The following is a 27,279-nucleotide window of genomic DNA, read 5'->3' as shown; positions in this document are numbered from 1 at the left end:
GACGCGCCGCCTGCGCATGCGCGGGCGCACCCGCTGGGCTCGCGCCCCGGACGGAGGGTGCCCCGCCCCCGGCCCGCGAGGCCCCGCCCCCGACCCGCGAGGCCCCGCCCCTCCGAGGCCCCGCCCCCGTCCGTGAGCCCCGCCCCTCTCTGAGGCCCCGCCCCCGTCCGCGAGGCCCCGCCTCCGTCCTGAGCCCCGCCCCTCTCTGAGGCCCCGCCCCGTTCGTGGGCCCCGCCCCTCTCCGAGGCCCCGCCTCCGTCCGTGAGCCCCGCCCCTCTCCGAGCCCCCGCCCCCGTCCTTGAGCTCCGCCCCCTTTCGAGGCCCCGCCCCTGCCGAGCCCCTCCCTGCGAGGCCTGGGTCCCAGCCCGCTGGCTCTAGGGGAAGTCCAGCCCCAAGGCTCCGTCCCTGGGGAGGCCTGGCCTGGGATTAGGGTGGTTAAATGACCCTCCTACCCGGTCCTGGAGCAGAGCTCTCCCGGCCTAAAGGAGGCCTCTCCCCCATCCCACAGCAGGGCTTGTCCACCTTCCTGAACCCTAGCAGTCCTCTGGGATCCAGGACCCCAGGTGGTCCAACCTGTCTCCACCTCTCCCACCCTTTGGAGGTGGTGGGGGCGCAGGACCGTGGCCTCCTCTCATCGGGCCTTCTCTGGGGATGGGGCCCATCCCACTCTCCTTGGGGCCAGACTGGGGCGTGGCTCTGCGTGCTCAGCCCTCTGAGCAGGCCCCAGCAGCATAGCCTCCCCGCAGCCGTGGGCACCGGGTGCTCCCCAGGGGTACTGTGTGTGTCGGGCCCTGCAGCTGGACCTGTGGTGGGCACAGCCCTTCAGGACATCAAAGTAGGTGCCCGTCCCCGTGCGGGTGTCTCGGGAGCTGACTCCCTGGCGGCCAGCACAGCGCTGGCCTTCCCACAAGGCACAGGGTGCAGGAGAGGGTGGCAGTGGAGGGCCGCAGGGGCAGGGAGGCTCGTGTGCACGGTGGCCATGTGGGGATGCCTCCCCTAGCTGGAAGCACAGGCCCCCTGCTTGGGGCAAGCCCAGAATGTTCCCCTGCAGTGAGGGGGCCTCAGCACACCCTGCTGTGTCAGGAGGAGGCCTCTCCTGTTGTGGACATTCAGCCCTCCCCAGCCCCCGCGCCGGCCTCCCTCTGTGCAGGGGGCCAAGTTCTGCGCTCGGTATTCCTGGCCCTGGCCGGGCAGGCTCTGGAGGAGTGCATGGGGCTTCAGGGAACAGCCCCGAGGAAGATCTCATGACCCTTTCCGCTGGGCCCGCCACATCTTCAACACCCCCCCCCCCCCCCCCCGCCCAGGACCCCTCCAGGATTCCTGGGCCTCACTCAGCAGACAGGAGGTCGAGGCCTCAGGAAGGGAGGGGCCTGGCAGCCGCTGGAGAGGACCCCCTGTCTGGCTGGGTGGGGGTCACGGCTGCAGACTTTCCGACCATGCCCCGGCTTGGGCAGCAGTGTGGCCCAGGGCACCGTGGGGGAGCGGCAGGCTGGGTAAGGCTCACTGCTTCTCCACCTCCTTCATCTCTTCCCCGTGGACCAGTCCCCTGCTGGCCCACGGGGAAGAGGACAGGTCCAGGGGCTGTCAGCAGGGGGTCAGCCGGCTCGTACACGCAAGGGGCACAACACTGCCAGGCCTGTGCATCGGGGCGGGTAAGGAAGCTCCTGCTCTCTGCGGGCTGTGCCCAGAGGGTGACAGGTGCTGTGGCAGCCCCAGGGCGGGAGGCGCACAGGCCCAGGCCCCAGGAGCCCTGGGGAGCAGCGGGCGAGATGGGCCCACCGGCAGGGTACCCGCTCCCCCTGAAGCCTGGGCCCTGCCCCCCAGGAGGCCCTGACACCGCCGCAGCCCGCACCTGCTCCCCTCGGTACCCAGGCCCGGGGCTCCCAGGGGCTCCTCGTGTCGGGCCCAGGCCTGGGCTCCTGCGGGCAGAGGCTTCTGGGAGGAGGGCAGAGGGGCCAGGCTGGGGCCTAACACCCCTGCTCCAGAACCTCCATCAGAGGGGCAGGAGCTTCGGGCGCTCACGGGAGACGCGAGGCGAGTTCTCAGGCCAGGCCTCTCCCTAGGCTGGAGCTGGGACGTCCCGTGTTCTCTTCCACGTCCCAGAGCGTGTCACACAGCCACGTGGCAATGCTCCGTCTGCTTTGATGAGGTCTGGTGGCTCTCGCGTGGTCTCTCTAGCTGCAGCCTCCAGGCCCTTCCTCACCCTGTTGGGGCCATGGGACACCCCACCCTGCCCGGGTGCAGGCACGTGCTGGTGGGGACTCTGGGCCGAGCACCCTGCAGGGCTGAGGGCCAGGCCAGCCGTGCCCGGGGTCACCCTGCGGTAGGCCGGGTCGGGGAGCCTGGGCAGGCAGGGCACATGGCCTCGACCTGGCTGCGGCCACCTCCCCATGGGGCTGCCTCCCGTCGAGGTGTCACAGGCCAGGTCCTCGCGAGTGGTGGCTGGAGTCGCGGGGTGCGCGCTGGGGGGGGGCTGGGGGGCGGAGCAGTGGGGCCTGTGCGGCGCTGGAATGAGAGGTTCTGTGAGGGGTGGCTGGTTGGCAGGGCCTTTGCCCCCAGCGCGCTCGGCCAGCACGGCTGCCGGGGGACCGGGTCCCGAGGCCTGGGGGCTGGCGGCGGGGGCTGTGCGCTGACCACCCCCAGGCAGGGGCCTTCCCTGGAGGACTCCGATGCCCGTCCCCGCAGGCCACCCTCCGGCCACCTGCAGGCCGCCTGCCACAACCCACCGCCTCCCCAACCTCGCTGGCGTCCTCAGGAACAGAAAATCCGAAAGGGGGCGGTTTTCCTTGAAACTGTAAACAAGGGGGCCCCCGGGTGGCTCAGTGGCTGCACATCTGCCTTCGGCCCAGGCCGTGACCCCGGGGTCTCGGGATCGAGTCCCACGTCGGGCTCCCGGGATCGAGTCCCACGTCGGGCTCCCTGCATGGAGCCTGCTTCTCCCTCTGCCTGTGTCCCTGCCTCTCTGTGTCTCTCATGAATAAATAAATAAAATATTTTTAAAAAATAAAAAATAAATCAAAGGTTGCTGCTAGAGGGCCTGGCTTGTCACTCCGGCCGCAGGTGTTTGGGGTAAGGGAAGAGCAGGGCTGGGGCTCTCGGGGCTCAGGCTGCTCCCGGAGAAGGAGGCCCCCGGGAACCACAGCAGCCCAGCCCTGCCCCCCACCTTTGGGTCAGAGGTCTCCTTCCCCAGACCGCAGCTCTGTGGGCTTCCCTAGCAGGAGCTGGTGCCTCTGTAGGTGATGTCCCCCTCCGCAGGAGGAGGTAACGCTCCAGACTATGGGGGGCACTTCCTGCCGGATGATGCCCTGGGGGCGGGACCGCAGCCCTTCCCATCATCTTACCTGTGGAATGGAAAGAGCCCGACTCACGGGCTATTTTGAGGTTAAAGATGCTTCACGTAAATGCTTAGACCAGTACCGAGCACGTAGCAGGTGCTCAGCGAAAGGCATGAGCTTTATTAACAGCGCTTTTCACTGCTGGAAATTAACCTAATTTGTTTACTAGGTGGTTAAGTAAAATTTGCAGGAGGGGGGTGCCCGGGGGGGGCTTAGTGGTTGAGCATCTGTCTTTGGCTCAGGGTGTCACCCCGGGGTCCCAGGATCGAGTCCCACGTCGGGCTCCCTGTGTGGAGCCTGCTTCTCCCTCTGCCTATGTCTCTCTCTCTGTGTCTCTCATGAATAAATAAATAAAATCTTTAAAACATTTAATAAATATATTTGATGAAAGGGTGAATTGAGTAATAAAAGATATTACAGATGAAGGAGTGAGGAGGTCAACATTCTCTCCAAAACGCAAATGTAAACCTGGAAAAAAAAAATGTCAGAAACAGCCATTTTAGTGTTCTGAAATTCAACCCAAGGCACACAACAAACTGGAAAGGGTTCATTCATCAAAAATACCGAACTTTAGGATAAAATCCAAAATTACTCAGCATAAAAGCACCAGGAAAAGCGCAGTTGGTGCGGGAAACCACAGCAAACCCCGAGACACTGAGATGTCGAGATGCTGGACGATGTGACAAAGGCCATAGGGCAGCTGTCGCAGGATCGGAGCCGCGGGCACTCGTGAGCACCCGTATCGAGTGATGGGGAACGAGCTTTGGCAAAACCCAGCATCCGCTCACGGCAACTACCCAGCAGACGGGGAATAGAGGAGAGGGTGTGCGATGGATCGTGGAGCAGCGATGGAGAACTTAGGGCCGGCGCGGCCAGCCTTGTGCACGACGGAGAGGGACCGCGTCTTTGCCCCGGGACCGGGGACTGTCCACTGCCGCCGCCGCCGGTATCCTGCACCTGCTGGACGCGTCAGCCGGCACAAGGCCAGAAAGAGAAACAAAAGACACACGGACCGGCCACGAGGAATGAAAGCATCCCTGTCCACTGGTGGCACGACGGCCTGTCATCAAGGACCCCACAAAAAAGCTGAGTGAACAAGCGTGGTGAGCAGGAGGCGGCGTTAGTTCCCTTCCACGGGCCGCTGACGACTGGAAGCAGACGCGTAGACACGGCCATCTATAAGGTGCGTCCCGGCCGTGAGACACTTAGGTTTAAACCTGGCAAAACTTAGGTGCCAAACATAAAATGCCAACGAGAGAAGCCAAGGAAGATGAGGGAAACAGAGGCTGAGCCCAGCGCACACGTCCAGCCCTGCGCCCGGCGCAGGCCAGGGACGACGGCAGCAAGGTTTCAGAGGAGAGACGAGCAGTCCCCGAGCTATGTGACAGACACATGAGGCATCAGCACTAGGACGTTTTTGGAAAAGAAGAATGTGCAGGAATCACAGCCCCCAAATTGGGGTGACATGCCTGTAACAGAGGAGCCGGCATCGTGCCACCGTGACCCCAGTCCAACGCGTTGGCCACCGCCCCCAGGAGGCCCTGTGCTCACGCAGTGGTGCCTCCCTGGGCGCCTCCTCGCCCTGTGGCCAGGAGTCTGCCTTCTGCGTCCGTGGGCTCGGCCCGCGTGGGGGCTCCTGGGTCCGGCTTCCTTCCCTCTGCCGGGCGATGGGGCTCACGCACACTGCAGCGTGGCACCCGACGTCCCCTTTTCCAGAAAGATCGCCGTTGGTGTAAAGGACACGCCACAGAAGCGACGCCCCCGACTGTTGCTCAGCGTGCGGCCCGGCGGCGTTGGGAGAGCCCTCACTGCCGCCTGCTCCCGGCGCTTTCATCCCGTGGAACTGGGACTCTGTCCCCATTAACAGCCCCGGCACCCCTGTGTCCCCCGATGTTGTCCCCGCCACCTCCTGCGGGTGCAGCGCCACCGCCCGTCTTTGGCTCCACTCTCACCCTCGGGGTAGAGCTTGTCCTCGTCTGAAGGTCACGTTGTTGACAGGAGACCTTTCTTGTGCTTTCACGGACGTTTGTCGCGATAAACATCCTCCTCGGCCCCATTTTTGGTGCGTGGCCTATGCCGCGGACGCCGTCATCCTTCCCCACCTTCCGCCAGGTCTTGCCGCCGTCCCCCCTCCGAGCCGTGTCGTCTGGTTTCCGCAGACCCGCAGGTGCTCCAGCGTGACCTGTTTCGGGCGCCCACCTTCAGCCTCTTGTGAGTCCAGAGGTGGCTTCACGCGAACAGCTTCCAACACCCTCCGAGACCCGGTCTGTGCCCGACATCCGGTCCGTGCGGGAGGCCCACGTGGGTGTCCGGCGGGTGCTGCTGGGTGGCGGGTCCCGCATGCGCCTTCCACCTGCCTGGTCTGCAGCATGAAGTCCTCGGCTTCCCTCCTTTGCTTCTGTCCGTCCGTCCGGGCGGCCTGCTCATCGTCAGGGAGGGACTGACGTCTCCGACTGTCACTGCAGAAACGTCTGTGTGTTTGCGTCCTGCATCTCGCTGACCCGTCACCACGCACAGCGACAATGACGTTGACTATCTTTTCCCGCACCTCTCGACCATCTGCAGGTCTTCTTTTGGATAAGTGTTTATTCAGATCCTTTGCCCTTTTTTATTTTATTTTATTTATTTTTTTTTTTCTTTGCCCGTTTTTAAATTGACTTGTGGCCCGTGCGTCATGACGTCCTGATAGTTCCTCATACATTCGGGATACTAGACCCCGGTCCAGCGTGATTTGTAAATGTCCTTCCCATCCTGTAGGCTGTGTCTCCACTTTCTTGACTGTGTCCTTTTTAGTGCAAGACTTTAAAATGTTGATGAAGTCCCGTTCGCTTACATTTTATTCTGTTGTTCACGGACTTGGTGCCACATCTAAGAAACCACTGCCAAATCCAAGGTCATGAAGATTTACACCCATGTTTCCTTCTAACAGTTTTATAGTTTTATTGGGCCTTTGATCCATTTTGAATTAATTTTTGCACTTGGCAGAAGGCAGGGGCCTGGATTCAGTCTCCCTCACGTGTCTACCAGCTATTGCCGCACCATCGCTCTAGAGGCTGTTCTTTCCACACTGTCTACGTTTAGCAATTGTTATAAAACTACAATAATCAGGTCAGGTTGGTCTTGGTAAAGAGATGCAGACATAAATCAATGTGACAGAGCAGTGTCCAGAAGCCCTCCCAGCATATGTCCAACTGCGTTTTGAGAAGATGCAAGAGCAATTCAACAGAGAAAGTAGAATCTTTTCGATAAGCGGCGCTGGGAGAATTGGACATCCTTATGCAAGGAAAGTAAAACTTGACCTAAATCTCACATCTTATACAAAAACTAATTCAAAATGGGTTATGCGTCACATCAACAAGAGAAAAACAAGGTCCATATGATGCTCTCAATAGATGCGGAGAAAGCATTTGACACAATACAGCATCCGTTCCTGATCAACACTCTTCAGCGTGTAGGGACAGAGGGAACAGTCCTAAGCATCTTAGAAGCCATCTACGAAAACCCCACAGCGACTATTCTTTTTTTTTTTTTTTTAAGATTTTATTTACTCATGAGAGACACACAGAGAGAGGCAGAGACACAGGCAGAGGGAGAAGCAGGCTCCCTGCAGGGAGCCCGATGCAGGATTCGATCCCAGGACTCCGAGGTCACGCCCTGGGCCGAAGGAAGACGCTCAACCGCTGAGCCACCCAGGGATCCCCTCACATATCATTCTCAATGGGGAAGCACTGGGAGCCTTTCCCCTAAGATCAGGACCACGACAGGGATGTCCACACTCACCACTGCTATTCAACATAGTCCTGGAAGTCCCAGCCTCAGCAGTCAGACAACAAAAAGAAATAAAAGGTATTCAAATTGGCAAAGAAGAAGTCAAACTCTCCCTCTTCGCAGATGACACGATACTGTACGTAGAAAATCGAAGAGACTCCACCCCAAGATTGCCAGAAGTCATCCAGCAATTCGGCAGTGTGGCAGGAGACAAAATCAATGCCCCGAAATCAGTGGCCTTTCTACACACTGACAATGAGACTGAGGAAAGAGAAATTAAGGAGTCAACCCCATTTACAATCACACCCGGAAGCATACGATACCTAGGAATAAGCCTAACCAAAGAGGTAGAGGATCTGTACCCTAAAAACTACAGAACACTTCTGAAGGACATTGAGGAAGACACAAGGAGATGGAAAAGTATTCCATGCTGATGGATCGGAAGAATCGATATTGTGAAAAGGTCTGTGCTACCGTGGGCGGGACCGCGGGCTCCCCAGCGAGTTACGAAGAGAGCTGCACTGCTGGGGATTTACCCCAAAGATACAGATGCAGTGACAGGACCCCTGCACCCCAGTGTTCACAGCAGCAGTGTCCACAACAGCCACACTGTGGGAGGAGCCTCGGTGTCCGACAGATGATGGGTGAGGAAGCTGTGGTCTCTGTATACAGTGGGATATCCCTCAGCCCTCAGAAGGGACGAACACCCACCATTTACGACGTGGATGGACCTGGAGGGTATGATGGTCAGTGGAGTAAGTCAACCTGGGGACAGTCATCACATGGTCTCACTCATACGGGGAATATAAGAAATAGTGAAAGGGATTATAAGGGAAAAGAGGGGAACTGAGTGGGAAAGATCAGAGAGGGAGACAAACCATGAGAGACTCCTAACTTTAGGAAACAAACAAGTGGAAGCGGAGGTGGGGGGGGTTGGGGTGACTGGGTGACGACACTGAGGGGGGCACTTGATGGGATGAACACTAGGTGTGATACTATATGTTGGCAAATCAAACTCTAGTAAAAGCAAATGAAAAAAAAAAAACCCAAAATGGGTTATGTATCTAAACGTGGATTGGAAGGGGGACATGGGGGCTCCATCGGTGAAGTGTCTGTCTTTGGCTCAGGTCACGATCTCAGAGTCCTGGGATCGAGCCCCACATCGGGGTCTCTGCTCAGCAAGGAGTCTGATTGAGACTCTTTCCCAAAAAAATCTTTAAAAAAGAAAAATAGTAACCAGTGCTGGTGAGGATGAAGAGAAGCTGAGCCTTCCCGTGTTGCTGGCGGGGATGCAAAATGGTGCAGCTGCTGTGGAAGACAGTCTGGCAGCTCCTTGAAAGGCTAATGGTCGCCCAGCACAGCGGTTTTACTCCTAGATATCTACCCCAGAGAGCTGGAAACACGCATCCGCAGAGAAAACTCGGACCCGGGTGTTCACAGCAGCTCCCAAAAGTCCATCGGCTGATGAACGATGAACAAGACGTGGTGTAAGGAACCAGCAAGGTTTTATTTATTTATTTATTTATTTATTTATTTATTTATTTATTTATTTATTTTGGAACCAGCAAGGTATTATCCGGTGATTGAGAAAGGGGAGGAAAAAAAAAAAAAGAGAGAGAAAGGGGAGGAGGTAACGATACGACCGCAACCGGGATGAGCCTTGAAAACACGCAAAGAGGCCGGTCGTAAACGACCACATGCCCCCTGACTCCGTGCCTACGGAGTGGCCAGCGCGGGCGAATCCAGACACACAGAGTCAGGTGGTTGCCTTGGGCTTGGTTTAAGGTAGGGGAGGGGTGGGAGTGATGGCCAGATGGTACAAGATTTCTTGTGGGGTGATGGAATGTCCTCGGTCGGGCTGACGGTGACGGTCCCACACTCCAAATACACTTAAAGCCACTGGATTATCCACTTTAAATGGATGCACTTTGTGGTATGTAAGTGACACCTTGATAAAGCTCTCCCTTCCGCCCTCCCTCCTTCCTCCTTCCTTCCTTCCCTCTTTCCTTCCTTCCTTCCCTCCCTCCCTCCCTCCCTCCTCCCTCCCTCCACCCTCCCTCCCTCCCTCCCTCCCTCCTTCCTTCCTTCCTTCCTTCCTTCCTTCCTTCCTTCCTTCCTTCCTTCTTTCAGATAAAAGACCAAAACAGAACTTCATGAAAGCAGATGCGCCCATCAGCAGACGGGAAGTTATTCAACGTCATCAGCCATTAGAGAAATGCAGGCTAGAACCACAACGGGATGGCATCACACACCCACGAGAGCAGCAGAAAGCACCCTCCACCCAGACAATTTCACGCGCTATGGAGGGTGCGGAGTCCCGGGGACTCCTATGCCCTGCGGGGGGTGTGCAGGATGGGACCTGAGTCTGGAGACCAGTTTGGCAGTTTCTTTCTTTCTTTCTTCTTTTTCTTTCTTTCTTTCTTTCTTTCTTTCTTTCTTTCTTTCTTTCTTTCTTTCTTTCTTTTTTTTTAAATAATTTTATTTATTTATTCATGAGAGACACACACACACAGAGGCAGAGACACAGGCAGAGGGAGAAGCAGGCTCCACGCAGGGAGCCCGACACGGGACTTGATCCCGTGACTCCAGGATCACGCCTTGGGCTGAAGGCGGCGCTAAACCGCTGAGCCACCCGGGCTGCCCAAGTCTGGCAGTTTCTTACAAGGTTGAACACTCACATGCCATGCGACCCGGCAGTCCCACTCCTGGAATCTTCCAAGAGAACCCTAAACGTGTTCATATAAAAACTCACGTACAAACGTCGACGGCAGCTTTCTTCATAACCACCCAAACCGGAAACAACCCCAATGGCATTCGGGGGACGAGTGGATAAGTAAACTGTGGTCGCTCCACACACGGAACATTATTCATTGATAAAAGGAATGAACAGCTGGTCGAGAATAACCGGGATGAACCTCTAAGGTGCTGTGCCGAGTGCGAGGAGCCCCGGCCCCAAGGACAAAGCCCGTGCTTCCATCGCCAGGACGGAGCCCGGAGCACAGACGGCGGCCAGGGCAGGAGGACCGTCTGAGCAGAGGGAACACGGCGGCGGGTCCTGGTCAACAGAGCGTCAGGAACCCGTGCATGCGCTAACACTCATGCAACTGTGTGACTTCCCAGGGGCTCGTTTCTGTGTGATAATTTATTTATTTATTTTTATTTTTTATTTTTTTAAAGATTTATTTATTTATTTATGATAGACAGAGAGAGAGAGAGAGAGAGAGAGAGGCAGAGACACAGGAGGAGGGAGATGCTGGCTCCATGCAGGGAGCCCGACGTGGGACTCAATCCCGGGTCTCCAGGATCGTGCCCTGGGCCAAAGGCAGGCGCCAAACCGCTGCGCCACCCAGGGATCCCTCTGTGTGATAATTTAAAAAGATAAAAATAAAAAATAATAGGGACTCCTGGGGGGCTCAGCGGTGGAGTGTCTGCCTTGGGCTCAGGGTGTGACCCTGGGGTCCCGGGATCGAGTCTCACATCGGGCTCCCTGCATGGAGCCTGCTTCTCCCTCTGCCTGTGTCTCTGCCTCTCTCTCTGGGTCTCTCAGGAATAAATAAATAAAATCTTAAAATAATAATAATAATAATAATAATTTTAAAGCACAACCATCATAGTAAAAATTGATTCAGGTGAGAAGCATCACTGAGTGCTAGGCTGCGAGAGGGATTTCCATGAGGAATGGGATATTTATAGATCCCGAGGCACCTCCTCATTAATTAGCTATTGATTACAAAGGGAAAAATGTAACTTTACTATGGAAGAAGCTAGCGGCCACCACCTCAACCGGGGGACCGCTAAGGAGCACCCTGTGTCAGCAGCTTCCCTTCCGACGGGCTGCGGGGACTCGTGTCACTCTGCTGGTGCTCCCGGTACAAAACAACACTTGAGTTTCTTCATGCAGAAACATCAGGAAAGCCAAAAGAGGGTCATCTTCAAAACAGCTGGCCTGGGCTCTAAAACATCCCAGGGTCATAGAAGACACACGGCAGGGAACTGTTTCTAGCACATGTGGTCCTGGAACGGGGGGACGGGGTGCCAGGCAGCCCCAGGGGTTGGGCAGCCTTGGGGGGGATGGGGTTCTGGGCAGCCCAGGGAATGCCCATTCGGGTACTGGGGAGTAGAGGCCGTGACTCACGAAGCCCTTTCACACGTGGATCAGCATAGACACGGAGAGAACGATCACAGACAGGTGGACGCTGACGACCGGTGGGTATGGACGAAGGCCACAGGCAATGCCTGGGACACTGACTCTGGCAACTTTCCTCCAAGTGTGAAATTTTTTCAAGATAAAAAAATGGATGCGTGTGGATCCTTCGTCCACTTCCGAGCACAGAGAAGTGGCAGGTCGCAGGCCAGCCCCGCTTCCACGAGCGACTGGAGCTCCACGCGAGGCAGGCAGCGGCTGGAGGGACGTGAGCTCCGCCGACCCACACTCGCTGGGCCGCCCACGGGGGCTCCGGGCTGGTGTGCAGGCCGCTGACCTGTGGGGAAGCTCGGGTGCGAGGCTCCCGCCTGTGGCCGGGGCGGGGGAGGCCAGCGGAGGCGTCCCAGGGCGGGCGGTACCGTGCCCCGAGTACTGGTACCGACTGCTGCACAACAGCCTCCCACAGATTCAGCGACTTTAAAAATCATGCGTTTAGGGGCACGTGGGCGGCTCAGTCGGTGAAGTGCCTGCCTTTGGCTCAGGTCACGATCTCGGGGTTCTGGGATCGAGCTGCGAGTCGGGCTCCTTGCTCAGCGGAGAGTCTGCTTCTCCCTCTCGTCCTTGCTCATTCTCTCGGTCACTATCTCTGTCTCTCTCTCTCAAATGAATAAATAAAGATCTTTAAAAAAAATTAAAAACAGGGATCCCTGGGTGGCGCAGCGGTTTGGCGCCTGCCTTTGGCCCAGGGCGCGATCCTGGAGACCCGGGATCGAATCCCACGTCGGGCTTCCGATGCATGGAGCCTGCTTCTCCCTCTGCCTGTGTCTCTGCCTCTCTCTCTCTCTCTGTGACTATCATAAATAAATAAATAAAATCTTTAAAAAAAAAAATTAAAAACATGCGTTTATTGTACGTACCTGGCTCTGTGGTCAGGTCCAGGCACCACTGATCTGCGTCCTCTGCTCAGGGTTTCAAAAGTGAGCAGTCAGAGCCGAGGCTTGGGGTCGTCTTCTAAGGTCATGGGGCTGTAGGACTGAGGCCCCCTTTGTCTGATGCACAGCTGGAGGCCCGCTCTGCGTGGAGGAGCTGCCCACGGTCTCCTGCCATCGGCCCTCACCGGCCTTCTCACCTCCTGGGAGCTCACCTCTTCAAGGCTGGTAGGAGAATCCCTCGCTCAGGTCTGTCTGTCTGTCTTTTTTTTAATACTGTATTTATTTATTCATGAGAGAGAGAGAGAGAGAGAGAGAGAGGGCAGAGACCCAGGCAGAGGGAGAAGCAGGCTCCATGCAGGGAGCCCGATGCGGGACTCGATCCGGGGACCCCGGGGTCACGCCCTGGGCTGAAGGCAAAGCTCAACCGCTGAGTCACCCAGGTGACCCCAGACTTATTTTTTTTAACACAAAAGTCGCCCATCAAGTGCAGCTCTTGATCTCAGGGTCTTGAGTTCAAGCCCCATGTTGAGTGTAGAGAGGACTTAAATAAATAAACACTTTATTTATTTATTTTTTATTTATTTTTTTTAAGATTTTTATTTATTTATTCATGATAGTCACAGAGAGAGAGAGAGAGAGGCAGAGACACAGGCAGAGGGAGAAGCAGGCTCCATGCACCGGGAGCCCGATGTGGGATTCGATCCCGGGTCTCCAGGATCGCGCCCTGGGCCAAAGGCAGGCGCCAAACCGCTGCGCCACCCAGGGATCCCTAAATAAACACTTTAATACCAGAGGGGAAAGGCGACAACCCACGGTCATGTCTACTCTAGGACCATCTAAGAAGAGTTAGAGCCGAGCCCCGTGGAGAGCAGGGGACCAAGATTGAAAGTCGAATCTAACCAGCCCCGGGGCTCGGAAGACGCGCCGCCGGTTTTACCCGTAGACCGGCCGCAAGGAGCCCGCAGGCTTGCAGCCGAGATCAAATGGCTGCAAGACGAGAACCAGCAGGCCTCACGCGAGGACCACGGAACCCAGGGTTCCCAGAGCGTTCAACTTCCAGCCCCAGATTACTAGATGTGCAAAGCAATAGGTAAATGTCCTCATCGCCAGAGGGAAAAGGCCGCGTAGCAGCTCATCTGCTCTCAGCTGTAAGTCCGTCCTCACCGCCTGCCCTACAGGATGGATCTGCTCACCCGAAGCGGAAGCGCTCAGCTCTGCCCATCGTCACAGAGCAGGTGCTGAAGTGTGACCTGAGAGCCGAGGGGCAGTCCGCGGGCAGAGTGGCACACGGAGCCCACAGGACGCGCGGGCGGCTTGGCGGTCGTTCCAATTCGGAAACGGACTGTCGCGGGGCAGTGAGGAGGACCAACCAGCAAACACAACAGCTCGGACGCATGACAACAGGTGGCGGTGGCAGGAGCCACACAGAAGACCACGCAGGGCAAGTTTGCCAGCAGACAGTGCGATCTGGGGTCTGCAGTCGGGACCGCGGTGACCTTGGAGGGCAGGAGGGGGTGTTCTCTTTCTTGGGGCGGGTCAGGGACATGGGGACCCTTGCACTCCTAAGTATTTTCAAGGGCAGCGCCCGTCCCCGCCTCCTCCCCAGGAGAGGGCTGGCCTCCTCAGCCCGGCCGCCGTGCAGGGGGTCTTTCCTGGGCCCCCACCACCCATGGGGACAGTGACGCCACCGCAGCCTCCGCAGCAGTCAACCCGAGGCCCCCGGGGCCGCTGCTCTGGAGGCGGCGATTCCCCAGGTGAACACCTGGGCTCCGTTGCTAAGGAGCTTGGCTCCGCCAGGGCCTCCGAGCCGGAGCCGCTCCTCCCTGAGCCCGAGCCCTCTCCCTCCACCCGCGGGCGGGCAGTGGGCCGTCTCGCCCTCCCCCCTGTCCTCCCCCGGGGCTCTCCGGTGGCCCCCAGCCGCATGGACCTGCCGGGAGGGCGCCACAGACCTGGCCTCTCGGGTAGCTGGGGGGCCAAGCCCGCCACGCCCCTTCCCTGGAAGCAGGGGGATGCCGGGCAGGGGTGGAGCTCCAGTGTTGGCGGACCGCCCCCCGGCCCAGGTGACCGTCACCAGGCTCCTCCCGGCGGTGCGGCTCCGTCACCATGGCAACAGCCAGGGCGCAGGTACCGCAGCTCCTGGGCGGGCCCAGGCCGGTGCCCCTCCTCCCGGCCCCTACCCCCCAGGCACGCTGGCTTCCCCCGGCAGCCTGGACTGTCCAGGGTCACCAGTGCCCCGGGGCGAGCACAGGGCTGGCCGCTGGGGGGTCGGGGTGCCGGCCGCGCCCCTCCAGCCCCGCCCCCTGGGAGCACCAACTTCTCAGATCTGGGGCCTCGATCTTGCTTCTCTGGCGGAAGCTCCTGGCCGAGGAGGCCACTCGATTTCCGGCCCCAGGGGCTGCTCGGTTCCCCGGGGAGCTGGGAGCGGGAGCGAGTGTCCCCGAGGCCGTCCAGGGTCGTGCTGCCCAGGACGGCTGGACACTGGATGTCACTGGCCCCGCAGGGAGGCTGAGCACTGACGTCCTGTCACCCCAGGCCGCGAGCTGAGGTCATTCAGAGACGCCCCAAGGCGGCCGGGCGCCCGAGCCCTGCCCCCACCCTGCCCCCACGCCTGGGCAGCAGCTAGCAGGGTGACCGGTGGCCCTGGCCCCCACAGGGCAGCACATGCACAGGTGGTCAGTGTGCATTCGCGGTTATTATTAACCGGGCGGTGACATCACCGGCAGCCAATCGGAGCAGCGTTTATTTCCAGGCTGACAGCTTGATAACGGTTAATTTTAGCTGGATCTTCTTTCTCCAGGCTCATGAAGCCTCAGCCAGCCAAAGAGGGGGCTGCCTGCGTCTCCCCAGGCCGCTCATGGCTGGGGGCACCTGCGGCCAGAGGGGCCTGAGGGGGCGGACCTGCACCCCCTCCTGCCCGCCCCCCTGCACCAGGCTGGCCGGCCCCTTCCTGGCTCGCGCCCCCCACCCTACCCGTGGTTGCTATGGGGGCCATCGTGACAGGTGGCTCAGATTTGGGAGAAGGAGAAGGAGGGGAGGGGGAGGTGTGGCGAGCCCGCCCCGGGGAGGAGAGGAGTGCAGGTGGGACCCAGTTGGCGTCTGTCCTGATGTAACACGGGCCTGGCTCGGCTGCAGCCTGCACGCTCTGCCCTCCTTGCTGTGTGACCTTGGGCACTGTGGTCCGCGGTCCGCGCCCAGTGGGTGCTCGGTGGCCGGCGGCCCCGCCCAGCACTTGGTGAGCCGCGGGGCTTGGCGACCGGCTGGCTGCGTAGTATTTGGTATTCAGCAGACCTCCCCGGCCAGGAGTCACCGGGCGCAGGCGGCAGGCGGCAGGCGGCAGGCGTGTCATTATTCAGCGCCGTACCTTGTTTACGCACGGTCCAGTGAGCTTGCGGGTCTGCTGGCCGCCGTGGGGTCCAGGCTCCCCGGCAGGCAGCCCACCCCGGGCGGATGGGGCACAGCCTGGGGACACAGGCACTCGGGAGACCCACCGAGACCCCTTGGGGGGGCTGCGCGCAGCACCTTCGGGGAGGCTGCTGCATTCCACCAGCAGTGGCCGCCGCCCCGGGCAGCGTGGCCTCCTGGCACAGGCCAGCCCCGGTGTGATTTGGTCGCCACTAGGCTGACCGCAGTGGGTGAGCCAGGAGTGGAGGGGCGCAGCTCAGACCTGTTGGGGGGCCGGTCTGCAGGCAGCCCAGGGTCCTGGGTGCTGGTGGTCCCTCTGGGGCAGTTGGGGTGCACATCCCCAGGGACTGGGCCTCTGCAGTCATGGTTTGGCCCATCCCAGCTTCATCCAATCCCAGTGTCTTCCAAATCCCTGCTAACCTTCAGGCAGGAGGGACATGTCAAATATAGAGGGCAGCTGGGCGGGGGTGGGGTGGGTCTCCACTGCTTGCCAGTTTATTTTTAATCCTGGCTCCTGTTTGATGGTATCAGCAGCACTTGGAAGTGCCCCGAGTCATCTGAGGGCCCCTCCCTGCCCGGAAGGGTTAGGAGTGCGGCTGTGGCTGCAGATGTGGGTCCTGTGGGGCAGGGCCTGGTGGGAGGGCCTGTCCCCTCCCCAAGAGGCCCCCCATGGGCTGGGGAGACCAGCTTGGCCCCCAATCACTGCCCTGGGCCCCTTTACTTCCTGCTGTGCTGCGGGGGCTCTGTGAGGCATTGCCCCAGGGGAGGGTGCTAGGCACTGGGCCTCTGCTGTCACCCACTCACCTTGCTTGACCTTCTCCCAGACCTCGCAATTACAAAGATGAATAAGACAGGAGTGGGAGTGGTCTCGGATGGATGGAGCCACAGGGAGAGGTGCGGGGGGCCAAGAGGCCTGCGCCCCGGGCTTTCACACAGCACGGGCCTGCCTGGTTCCCTCCTTAGAACCCACGTTGGCCATTGCCCTGGGCTGCCCTGGACCCTCCAAGACCCCCCCCAACACACTTTCTACAGAACTGGCCCATCCGTGGCTTCGCACTCTGGTCACACGGGGGCCAGGAGTGAGGCCAGAGCCTGGACTCTGCCTGCCCGGGACCCCTCCCCGCTCGCGCGCACCAGGGCAGCCTGGAGGGTGTCGGTGGGCTCTGGGAACAGACTTGCGTGGACAGAGGCCCAGGGTGGACAGCAGGGGAGGGAGGTTGAGGTGGATCTCCCACAGAGCCTCGAGCCACTCGGCCGGCTGAGGGGACCCTGGAGACACCGTTCTCCGGCTGTGCCGTGGGGCCGGGCTGGGGGCATGCCAGGGTGACCCATGTGGCCGACGCACGGGGATGGGGGCCCTGAAAACAAGCAATTGCAGGGTCCCAAAGGAGGAAGGCCCCAGGGCTCCGGGGCCTCGCTGGGAGGCACAAGGGAGCTTCATTTGCTCACCAGGCACCAAGCGCATGGAGGGCGGGGGCGAGCCCCCCAGGCCCACGGCCCAGAGCCCGGGCCCAGCCCCACTCCTGGCGCAGGCCTGACCTGCTCCTACCACGTCCCCACCTCGGTTTCCTGTCCCCAAGGACCCCCTTTCAGGTTTCACTGCCTTTGGCCTGGCCGTCCCCACCCTTTCTGCGTCCAGGAGGGCCTGAGCCTGGCGCCGCTCGGCCTCCATCTCTTGCGCTGCTCTCCCCCGGCCCCCCTCGCTCGGCTCGGCCGGTCCCCGCCCCCCCGCGAGCCCCGACCCGCTTTCTCTCCCTGCCTGCACTCCCTCCGGGTCTGGCGCCGCGCCGGGCGCTCGCTGCCTCGCCGCATCCTGTCGCCCGCATCCCGCACCCCTCGGCTCCGGCCGCCCCGCCCGCCCCGCCCCCGCCGGTACCGCATTGCCGTACTGCAGGGGCGCAGTGCATTGCGCCCGCGCCGTCAATAGGTGGACCCCCTCCTGGAGAGATAAAACCGCCGGCGCCGCGCCGCCTGTCCCTCTGGCTGAGACCTCGGCTCCGGGTAAGGACGCTCGGCCTCGGGCTCCGCCTCCGCCCCCAGCGCTCCCGGGGCTTCCTCTGTCCCCGCGGCCGGGCCCAGGGAGGCTGCGGGCACCTGGCGACGCTGCGCTGCTCGCTCCGGCTTCGGCCAGCGGCTCCCCGCACCGGGCACCGGGCACAGGCACCGGGCACAGACACCGAGCACCAGGCACCGGGCACCGGGTCGGCCCCTCGGGCGGTCGGGGTGGGGTGGGGGCACCGCGGCGGCGCTTGTTTATGCGCTGGCGGCAGGACCGTCTTCTGGGTGGCGGCGAGCGCCCTGCCGCTGTGACCTTGGGACCGGCCGGGGCCCCGCGGGCTGGGGCAGGGTGGTCAGTGCTGGGAGCAGCTGGGGATCCCGAGGCCGGGGAGGCGGCGAGACCTGGGGGCAGTGGCACCGGCCCCACCCCGGCGGGCCCAGGAGCCCTGGCTGGGTGTCGGCTCCCCACGGTGCGCTGTGGGCACCTGCTTCCCCTGGCCCAGCCACCTGTCCCCTCGTGGGCTGCCCAGGTTTCTGCCCTGAGCTCCAGGACGGGGCAGGGGCTGTGACCCCGGGCCGAGACCAGAGGGAAAAGCAGAGGCGCCCCCTCCCCCAGTGGGCTGCCGGCATCTCCGTCTGGCGCTCGCAGAGCTTGGCTGCTGGGGCCACATTCCTCCCCGCTCTCAGGAGCAGGGACCCCACCTCCCTGCCCCCGGCCGCCCCGGCCCATCCGATCGGGAGCGCCCGAGCTGTGCAAGCCGCCCTGCGGGAGCTGGGGCCCAGCCTGTCCCCGGGGCCGCCGCAGGGGTGAGGGGATGCCAGAGGGGCAGGGGGGCACTGGCCACCTGCTGGCGGGGTGGGGGGCAGCGCAGGGCCCGGGACTCCTGGTGGGGCAGCAGGCGGCAGGGCCGAGCGCTGGAGAGCAGGGCAGGGTGACTCATCACCAGGCTCCTGACTGGTCATGGGGTTCGCCCAGCCTGGTGTCTCTCCATCTCTCCAGAGGGGGGCTAACCTGCTTCAGGGGGCCCTGTGGGCACGACACCCAGATATTTGGAGGACACTGGACCGTGGGGGCTTGCCGGCTGACCCAAACGGGCCAGGCCCAGGCTGAGGGGGGCTGAGGGGACTTCCTGCCCCAACAGATGTGGGAATGTCGCTCCTTCTGCAGGCAGGGGTGTGCTGGGCACTGTCTGTGGGTTCTCTCTGAAGCCCCCATCACCTGTCCCCCGCCCCACCCCACAGAATCCCAGAATCCCAGCCACAGCGCTCCAGGCCGTCCCAGCCCCTCCCCACCCCCCCGGGCAGCATGGGCAAGGAGAAGACCCACATCAACATCGTGGTCATTGGCCACGTGGACTCGGGCAAGTCCACCACCACGGGCCACCTCATCTACAAGTGCGGAGGCATCGACAAGAGGACCATTGAGAAGTTCGAGAAGGAAGCCGCTGAGGTGAGCCTGTCCCCTCCCCCGCCCACTAAGAGGTCGGCCCCACGTGGTGGCCGGGCTGGCGCTCAGTGACTCTGGGGCATGAGGCTCCGCTGACCTCCCCCAGGGCGAGGGGGCACGAGGGGGCACGAGCCCTAAAGGACCTGCCTGGGGGCCAGTACCTGAGGGATGGGGGCCCTGGGGGCAGCCTCCCAGGGGATGTGCTTGGAGTGGGGCAGGGCCGGCCGGCTGGAGGGGCCTCCGGGTCAGGGAGGTGCCCTGGGGGCAGCCTTTCTGGCTCTGGAAACCTCTGGCGAGTTGGGGTGGAGCACCCTGGAACCCGCGTGGGGTTCCTGTGTCTCCGGGGCTGAGGGGGTGATGCCCTCACTTGTCCCAGGGCTGGGCCAGGACTCAGGGCGGCTATTAATAGCTGATTGATGGGCACCCAGCCCATCAGCTCCATTTTCTCAGGCTGGGCTGGGGAGGGCTGCTCGTCCAGGGTGGAGCTCTTTTGGGGGGGTCCTGGTTGCCTCTTGTGCCTCGTGACAATGATGGGGGCCCCGTTGACTGACCTCCTTTCTCTTAAGTGGCCGAGCCGGTGGGTGGGAAGTGACCACGGAGTGGGTGTCTGCCCTTTGCAGCCTCTACCCCCACCCCTGGGCTCCGGGAGAGGCCCCGTCTGGGTGGCCGTGAGGGTGTTTCCTGGATGACAGGGGCTGGGGCCTGGGCCCAGGAGGCCTCAGTTGCCGGCCTGGGCTGACCCTGCTCAGAGTGAGTGTGTGGGTGTTGCGCTGGGCGGCCTCCCTCCGCGCCTGAGCCCAAAACTGCGTCACTCCCTCCTTCCATGCGGGGTTGGCGCTGGCGGAGGCTGTGGGGGTTTGCAGGATGCCTGGCTCAGGTCTCGCTGGGTCCCCTCTGGGCCCTGTCTGGGTGGCCCTCCTGGCTGGGCAGCCTCCCTGGAGGCCAGAGCCCTGTCCATGCACAGCCCTGCGGGGGTTTTGTCCTGCTGGGCAGCAGCCTCAGCTCTGGCCCAGGGTATGGGGGTCTCCGCCGGGCTGGGCACAGGTGTCTGCAGGTGGAGCCTTAGAGCTACTTGGAAGCCTTGGCTGTAGAAAGAGCTGGAAAGCCAGGCCCTTCCATGCAACCTCATCCAATTTCCTTTTTTTCCCTTAAAAAAAAAATCGTCATAGAGGGTTTTGTTTTGTGTTTTGGGCTTGACACCTTGACGGTGGCGTTGTGGGCCTCCGGTTCATGCAGGGATCTCCGGGGCTGGGGGTGGCCAGCACGGAAAAAGGGGAGCCCTCAGCCAGGGGAGGGGTTTAAAGGCCTGGTGGCTTCTCTCCAAGCCTGGCTCCCAGGCCCTTGCGCCACCTCCTGGAGGACGTCCGAATGGCAACCATCTAGAGGGCAGGAGCCGGGGACACCGGGTGGCAGGGCCCGGGCAGGGCAGGGCTGAGGTCTGGGTGCCCCTCAGGGTCCTTGCTCCTGGCTCCCTCATTCCACAGACGATCAGAGCCCTAGGGCCCCGTGGGGAGTGAGGGAGCCTGGCACCCAGGCCTCTCTGCTGCGAATGCTCCCGTGGCCCAGGGGGACCCGTGGCCAGCGGGCTGAGTCCCGGGTCCCTCCTTAAGCCATGCCCCACCTGTGCAGATGGGGAAGGGCTCCTTCAAGTATGCCTGGGTGCTGGACAAACTGAAGGCGGAGCGGGAGCGTGGCATCACCATCGACATCTCCCTCTGGAAGTTCGAGACCACCAAGTACTACATCACCATCATCGACGCCCCCGGCCACCGTGACTTCATCAAGAACATGATCACCGGCACATCCCAGGTGGGCGGGGCTGTGGGGGGCCAAGGGGACCCGAGGGGCCAGGGCCCTGGGGTCCTGGAGGGGTGGCTGGGCTCCCTCCGCTTCCTTGCCAGGGCAGGCACCCCCCACCCCACCTGCTACAGAGCCGCCCCCAGAGAATGATTAGGTGCCCGTCACCTCAGCCAGGCAGAGGGGCCGGGAGGGACTGTGGGTCAGGGCCGCCGTTGCAGACAGACACACGGACCCAGATAGACGGCCGTCCGCACGGATGGACAAGGCCCTGCTGCTGCCCCTGGTCGAGACCCCTGGGGCCCACCCCCGGGCGACCGCCTGGAGGGGCCCGGGCTCACGGTGACCTGCGGGCAGGCGGACTGCGCGGTGCTGATCGTGGCGGCGGGCGTGGGCGAGTTCGAGGCGGGCATCTCCAAGAACGGACAGACCCGCGAGCACGCGCTGCTGGCCTACACGCTGGGCGTGAAGCAGCTCATCGTGGGGGTCAACAAGATGGACTCCACGGAGCCGGCCTACAGCGAGAAGCGCTACGACGAGATAGTCAAGGAGGTCAGCGCCTACATCAAGAAGATCGGCTACAACCCGGCCACCGTGCCGTTCGTGCCCATCTCGGGCTGGCACGGGGACAACATGCTGGAGCCCTCGCCCAACGTGAGTGCCCGCGGGCGGGCGGGCGGGTGGGCGCGGGGCTGCGGGGACCCCTCCACGAGAGCCGGGCCCGGGCGCGGACCAGGCGCGGGCAGGACCCGGGCTCCCCCGGGCATCCACGCCCCGCCCTGCTGCACTCGCTTCCGCGTGGGGCTTGTGCTCGGGGCGCGGGCCTCGTGGCCCCGCGAGGCCGGCACAGGCCCCTTCCCTGGCCAGGGGTGCCCCCTCCGGCGGGCAGCGCGGGAGCAGTGCCGCCGGGTCCGAGGCCCGGTGCTCGGTGCCTGGGGGCTCTGCCCGGCCCGTCCTCACCTTGCCAGGAGCCTCTGCGGGCGCGGGCAGGTTAGGCTCTGGGAGGGGCCGAGGGCTCGCTCTCCACCGGCCGGGTGGGAAGCCTGTGGCTCGGGCAGCCTGCGGCGCGGGGACTGGGGAGGTGAGGAATTCTCAGAGCCTGAGGCCAGGTGCCTGGACAGTGGGGCCAGAGGACGCGCCTGGCCCAGGAGGGCGGCCGTCTGCTCTGGCCAGTGCTGCGGGCGGGGAGGGGCCCTTGAAGAGCCAGGGGGACTGTCCTGGAGCCCTGTGGTCAGGGGACGAGGCTGGGGACCCTGCCCCCGGCTCGCTGGGCTGCGGGTTTGCCTGGTGAGGGTCCCACACGGCTGTCGTGTGGCGATGGGTGAGTGGACTGCACTCCCCACCCTCCCGGGAGGCGGACAGGGCGCCCTACCCTAGAGTGTCCCGTTCCTGACCTGCTGCTCGGGGAGCTGGCTGCTGATCTGTGCCCCCCACAGGACCCAGTCCCACCGGGCGGGCTGGGCGGCGCTGCCGGCCCCTCGCCTCTGCCTGCCCGTGGCCAGCGGGCCGGGGGGCTCCATGCCAGGAGGGTGCTGGGTCTGCTGCCGGGAAGCCCTGGGCAGGGAAGGGCCAGCCGGGCGCAGAGACGGTTGGCACAGTGGCTGGGGGCCGCGTGGACTCTCTGCCTCTGGCCTGGCCGCTGGCCAGCCTCCAGCCCTTCCCGCGCCGGTGCCAGCCCTGCCCGGGGGGTCCGAGGGCTGCAGGAAAGGGGGACTAAGCGGGACTGGGCTCCACATCTTTTCCCCAACCTCTTCCAAGGCTTCCGTGATGTTGGGAGTGTGAACTGGGGGGTGAGGAGGGTGCGGGTACCAGCCGTGCAGCATCGTGATGGACGTGGGTAAAGAGCTGAACATTGGGCAGTGGAGAGGGCGGGTCTGTGCTCCCCTGCTCCCCAGGCCCCCCTCAGGTCAGGTACCTCCACCGGGATTCCTGGAGGGTCCCGGGAGGCCGTGGGGCTATGGTGTAGGGCAGCGAGGGTGCAGGAGGTCTCTCCCTCCAATGGATACCTTCTTCTTCCCATCCAGATGCCGTGGTTCAAGGGCTGGAAAGTGGAGCGTAAGGAGGGGAACGCCAGTGGCGTGTCCCTGCTGGAGGCCCTGGACACAATCCTGCCCCCTACACGCCCCACAGATAAGCCCCTGCGTCTGCCACTGCAGGACGTGTACAAGATTGGTGGTGAGTGAGGGTTCAGTGTTGGACACCTGCTGCTCCACTGGGGGCACCCGGCCCGCCCACCCCGCTCCTGAGCCCAGGGCCCCTGACAGGAGCTTCTGAGGCCAAGTTATCTGCCTCTTCCCCAGTGCTGTACACTCTGGGGACCATCCATCCATCCGTCCATCTCCCATCCATGCTCCATCCCTTCATCCAACCATCCACATATGCATGTACCCCCATCCATCCCTCCATCCTTTCATCCATTCCTCCATCCCTCCATCCCTCCCTCCATCCATCCCCCCATCCCTCCCTCCCTCCACTCCCTCCCTCCATCCATCCATCCATCCCCCATCCATCCCTCCCTCCGTCCATCCTTCCCTCCATCCTTCCATCCATCCATCCATCCATCCATCCATTCCTCCATCCATCCATCCATCCATCCCCCATCCATCCATCCCTCCCTCCCTCCCTCCCTCTATCCTTCCATCCATCCATCCATCCATCCCTCCATCCATCCCCCATCCATCCATCCATCCCTCCATCCATCCTTCCCTCCATCCTTCCATCCATCCATCCATCCATCCATCCATCCATCCATCCATTCCTCCATCCATCCATCCATCCATCCATCCATCCCCCATCCATCCATCCCCATCCATCCATCCCCCATCCATCCATCCCTCCCTCCCTCCCTCCCTCTATCCTTCCATCCATCCATCCATCCATCCCCCATCCATCCATCCCTCCCTCTCTCCCTCCCTCCCTCCCTCCATCCCTCCCTCCATCCTTCCATCCATTCATCCATCCCTCCATCCACCCTTCCCTCCATCCATCTCTCCATCCATCCATCCATCTCTCCGTCCAGATAGCTATTTACTCCCACACATTCATCTGTCCATTCACCCATCCATTCATCTACCTGTCCATGCATCCATTCACACATCCATCCACCTGTCGATTCACACAGCTGTCTACCCTCACAATCCATCTGTCCATCCACCCGCCCACCCACTCATCCACCTGTGTATCATCCATTCACACATCCATCCACCCCCACCCATCCACCCATCATCTGTTTCAGGGTCTTCTTCCCTTCAGATAAGCACTCAGCCCTGTGACAGGAGTGGGTGGCACAAGGGTAACTCACATGTCCCCTCCCTCCATGACAGTCCCAGGCTTGTGGGAGACACGATCTAGTCCAGCTCCAGGCATGAGAAAATCTATTCATTAGATGACAGGGCAAGCATAAACAAGCACAAGGCCCTGAGGGGCACTGCTGGAGACTCCCAGTCCAGAGGCTACGGGCAGGGCAGGGCAGGCGTGACACACTCACCCGGCACACAGAACAGCCACCAGCCTTAGTCTCTGTCGCATCACAGCCAGGGATGTGGGGGTGGAGCCTCCCCCCCACACATGCGGGGGGAGGGGACCAGACACCCACTGGGCAGCCATGTGAGTGCAGCAGGTCCATGACTAGGGGTGGAGCACCCGCCCCTTTGGGGGTGGCTCCCCTCGACACCAGCAACAGCAAAGCCAGGCCAGGAGTCCCGGGTGGGATGTTCATCCGCCCACTCTGCTGCTGCCGCCTCCCCAGGAGGGGAGTCCAGGGAGGGAGGGGTCCCTACAGTGCCCCTCCAGGGGATAGCTGCCGCCTGGGGCAGGGGTAGGACTCCAGGTCCAGAGAGGCCTCTCTTTGCCCATGTCGCCCTCCTGTTGCTCCTGCCCAGGCATTCCTGGGCATTCTCTCTTGTTCAGTCTCTTCTCTTCCTGACAGGGCCAGGGGAGCCTCCACTTGTGTCTGAACCCGTGTCTGCCTTGCGGGGTCTCCCCATCCCCTCCCTCCATTTCTGGGGCTACACCCCACCGGCCCCTCACTCCCCCCTTCCTCCCCAGGCATTGGCACCGTGCCCGTGGGCCGGGTGGAGACGGGCATCCTTCGGCCGGGCATGGTGGTGACCTTCGCTCCTGTAAACATCACCACGGAGGTGAAGTCGGTGGAGATGCACCACGAGGCTCTGAGCGAGGCCCTGCCTGGTGACAACGTCGGCTTCAATGTGAAGAACGTGTCGGTCAAGGACATCCGTCGAGGCAACGTGTGTGGGGACAGCAAGTCCGACCCACCCCAGGAGGCTGCCCAGTTCACCTCCCAGGTGGGCGGCCCTTCCCTCAAGGGCGGGAGCAGGGCTGTCCCCGGTGACGTGGCTGCCTGGCATTAGCAGAGTCCTTGACAGCCCCTTGGCCTGGTGCTTGGGAGGACCCGGACCCTGGCCTTCCAACCAGGCCACCGAGGCTCAGGGGTTTGCGCCAGGGCCGGGGGCCCAGGCCTCCTGAGAGTAGTTTTATGTAAGGCCAGAGACATCTCTGTAAACTGGATTCTCTACGTTTTCACTGCACCCTGTGTGACCTCCGAGGTGTAGTGCTCGAGGTCCAGTCTCTCCTCCCCCGTCGCAGCTCCGGCCTCTGCAGACCGCACAAGCCCGGGCCCCTGGCCCTTCACGGCACCCATCTCCTTGGCTTGCCAAAGGCTTCATGAGGACCCTGGCGCCTATGTCAGGGGTGGGGGTCCCCCGTGGCGTGACCGGCCCTCATGGCCAGCACCCAGGCCCGGGCAGTAAAGCCTACCTCGGCCTGAAGCCCTCCTTGCCCCCGCGGGGCACACCTGACAGCCCCGCTCCCCTGCTCTCCCAGGTCATCATCCTGAACCACCCAGGGCAGATCAGCGCCGGGTACTCCCCGGTCATCGACTGCCACACGGCGCACATCGCCTGCAAGTTCGCCGAGCTGAAGGAGAAAATCGACCGGCGCTCGGGCAAGAAGCTGGAGGACAACCCCAAAGCCCTGAAGTCCGGCGATGCGGCCATTGTGGAGATGGTGCCTGGGAAGCCCATGTGTGTGGAGAGCTTCTCTCAGTACCCGCCTCTCGGTGAGCTGGGCGGGCGTCCAGGGAGGTGCGGCCGGTGGCCCGGTCGGGGCGCGGCCCAGGGAGTCCTGCCCTTGGCTGTGCTTAGGGTTTAGCGGGAGACAGGCGCCTCCCTCCCGTGGAGCGCAGGTGGCCCTGCTGGCCGGGCCTGGGTGGTGTCCCCTGCAGACAAGGCCCCCCGGGCGCGCACGGTCTGCGGAGGTCAGACGCCCCTAGGACGACAGCCACAGCCGAAGGGTCACCGGCGCCCACCACGCCTGGGCCGCGTCCCAGGGCCCTCCCTGCCACCTCGCTTTAGCGGGTCACACTCCTCGGGCGGGCGGGGGAGCCCAGCCGCGCCCCGGGAGGCGCGGGCGGTGGAGGGCGGGGAAGGATGCTCGTCGCGAGTGCGCCTGCGCTCTGCATCCCGGCCGGGGGCGGGGCCCGGGCCGCTCGCCCTCACGCCCCCTCCCCGCAGGCCGCTTCGCGGTGCGCGACATGCGGCAGACGGTGGCCGTGGGCGTCATCAAGAACGTGGAGAAGAAGAGCGGCGGCGCGGGCAAGGTCACCAAGTCGGCGCAGAAGGCGCAGAAGGCGGGCAAGTGAAGCGCGGGCGCCCGCGGCGCGACCCTCCCCGGCGGCGCCGCGCCCCGGCCCCGCCCCCGGCCCCGCCCCCGGCCCCGCCCCCGGCCCGGCGCCCCGCCCCCCCGCCAGGCGCATGTCTGCACCTCCGCTTGTAAGAAGCTCTCGGTCAGCGACTGGATGCTCGCCATCAAGGTCCAGTGGAAGTTCTTCAAGAGGAAAAGCGCCCCCGCCGCCCCCGCTTCCGCGCCCCGCCTCCGCGCGCTCAGTGCCCGTTTTACCAATAAACTGAGCGACCCCAGACCCGTGTGCGCCTGCATCTGGGGGGCCCGCCCTGCGCTCCCCAAGCCCCTTCCCTGCCCGGGTCCCACCTGCGTCTGCCCCCCCCCGCCCGCGGGCCTGGCCCCGGGCACATCCCAGTCCAGCTGGTCTGGCTTGCAGGGGGTGGGGGGGTTGGAAATGCCCCCCCGGGGGCGTCTGGGACGACGAAGAAAGGGTCACCCGGGTCACTCCGAGTCCACAGAGGGGGCTGAGGGCTCTCTGTCTCTCCTCCCCACCCCTGGCGGTCACTCCCGTCTTGGGTCTTGCCCTCCCGGCTCCGGCTCCGGCTCCATCCCGGCACCCTGCTCCCCAGCGGGGCCCTGGGCACACCATTCCCCGAACCCCAGAGAGAGCCCTGGCCTGGTCGGCGAGGACCACCCCCTGCCCGCCACCACTGCTCCAGGAAAGCAGCCCCCAGCCTGGGGCGGGCGGGGCGGGGGCTTCCCCGCAGGCACCGGGGACCACCGCCTCCGTGTCCCTGGGCTGCCGCAACAAATGGC

General features: G+C 62.7%; 1 protein-coding gene across 3 annotated transcripts; it reads left to right on the top strand.

The window, feature by feature from the left end:
* The first annotated feature begins 17,334 nt into the window (after window positions 1-17,334).
* Window positions 17,335-26,759, top strand: EEF1A2 (eukaryotic translation elongation factor 1 alpha 2). Of its 3 annotated transcripts, none has more exons than XM_072801745.1 (8): window positions 17,335-17,582; window positions 18,822-19,029; window positions 20,656-20,835; window positions 21,181-21,477; window positions 22,848-22,998; window positions 24,871-25,127; window positions 25,666-25,900; window positions 26,355-26,759. In XM_072801745.1, exons 2-8 carry the CDS (start codon window positions 18,886-18,888, stop codon window positions 26,480-26,482), a joined length of 1,392 nt encoding a protein of 463 aa, XP_072657846.1. In that variant the 5' UTR covers window positions 17,335-17,582; window positions 18,822-18,885; the 3' UTR covers window positions 26,483-26,759. The 3 variants fall into 3 exon arrangements, with proteins under 3 accessions (XP_072657846.1, XP_072657848.1, XP_072657847.1); XM_072801747.1 differs by lacking the exon at window positions 17,335-17,582 and adding an exon at window positions 17,587-17,768; XM_072801746.1 differs by lacking the exon at window positions 17,335-17,582 and adding an exon at window positions 17,621-17,782.
* Window positions 26,760-27,279: the final 520 nt, after the last annotated feature.

This window comes from Canis lupus, chromosome 26 (genome assembly GCF_048164855.1).
Source record: "Canis lupus baileyi chromosome 26, mCanLup2.hap1, whole genome shotgun sequence".
Classification (NCBI taxonomy): Eukaryota; Metazoa; Chordata; class Mammalia; order Carnivora; family Canidae; genus Canis; species Canis lupus.
Note: the sequence above shows the minus strand (reverse complement) of the source record. Positions and strands in the feature narration are given on the sequence as shown.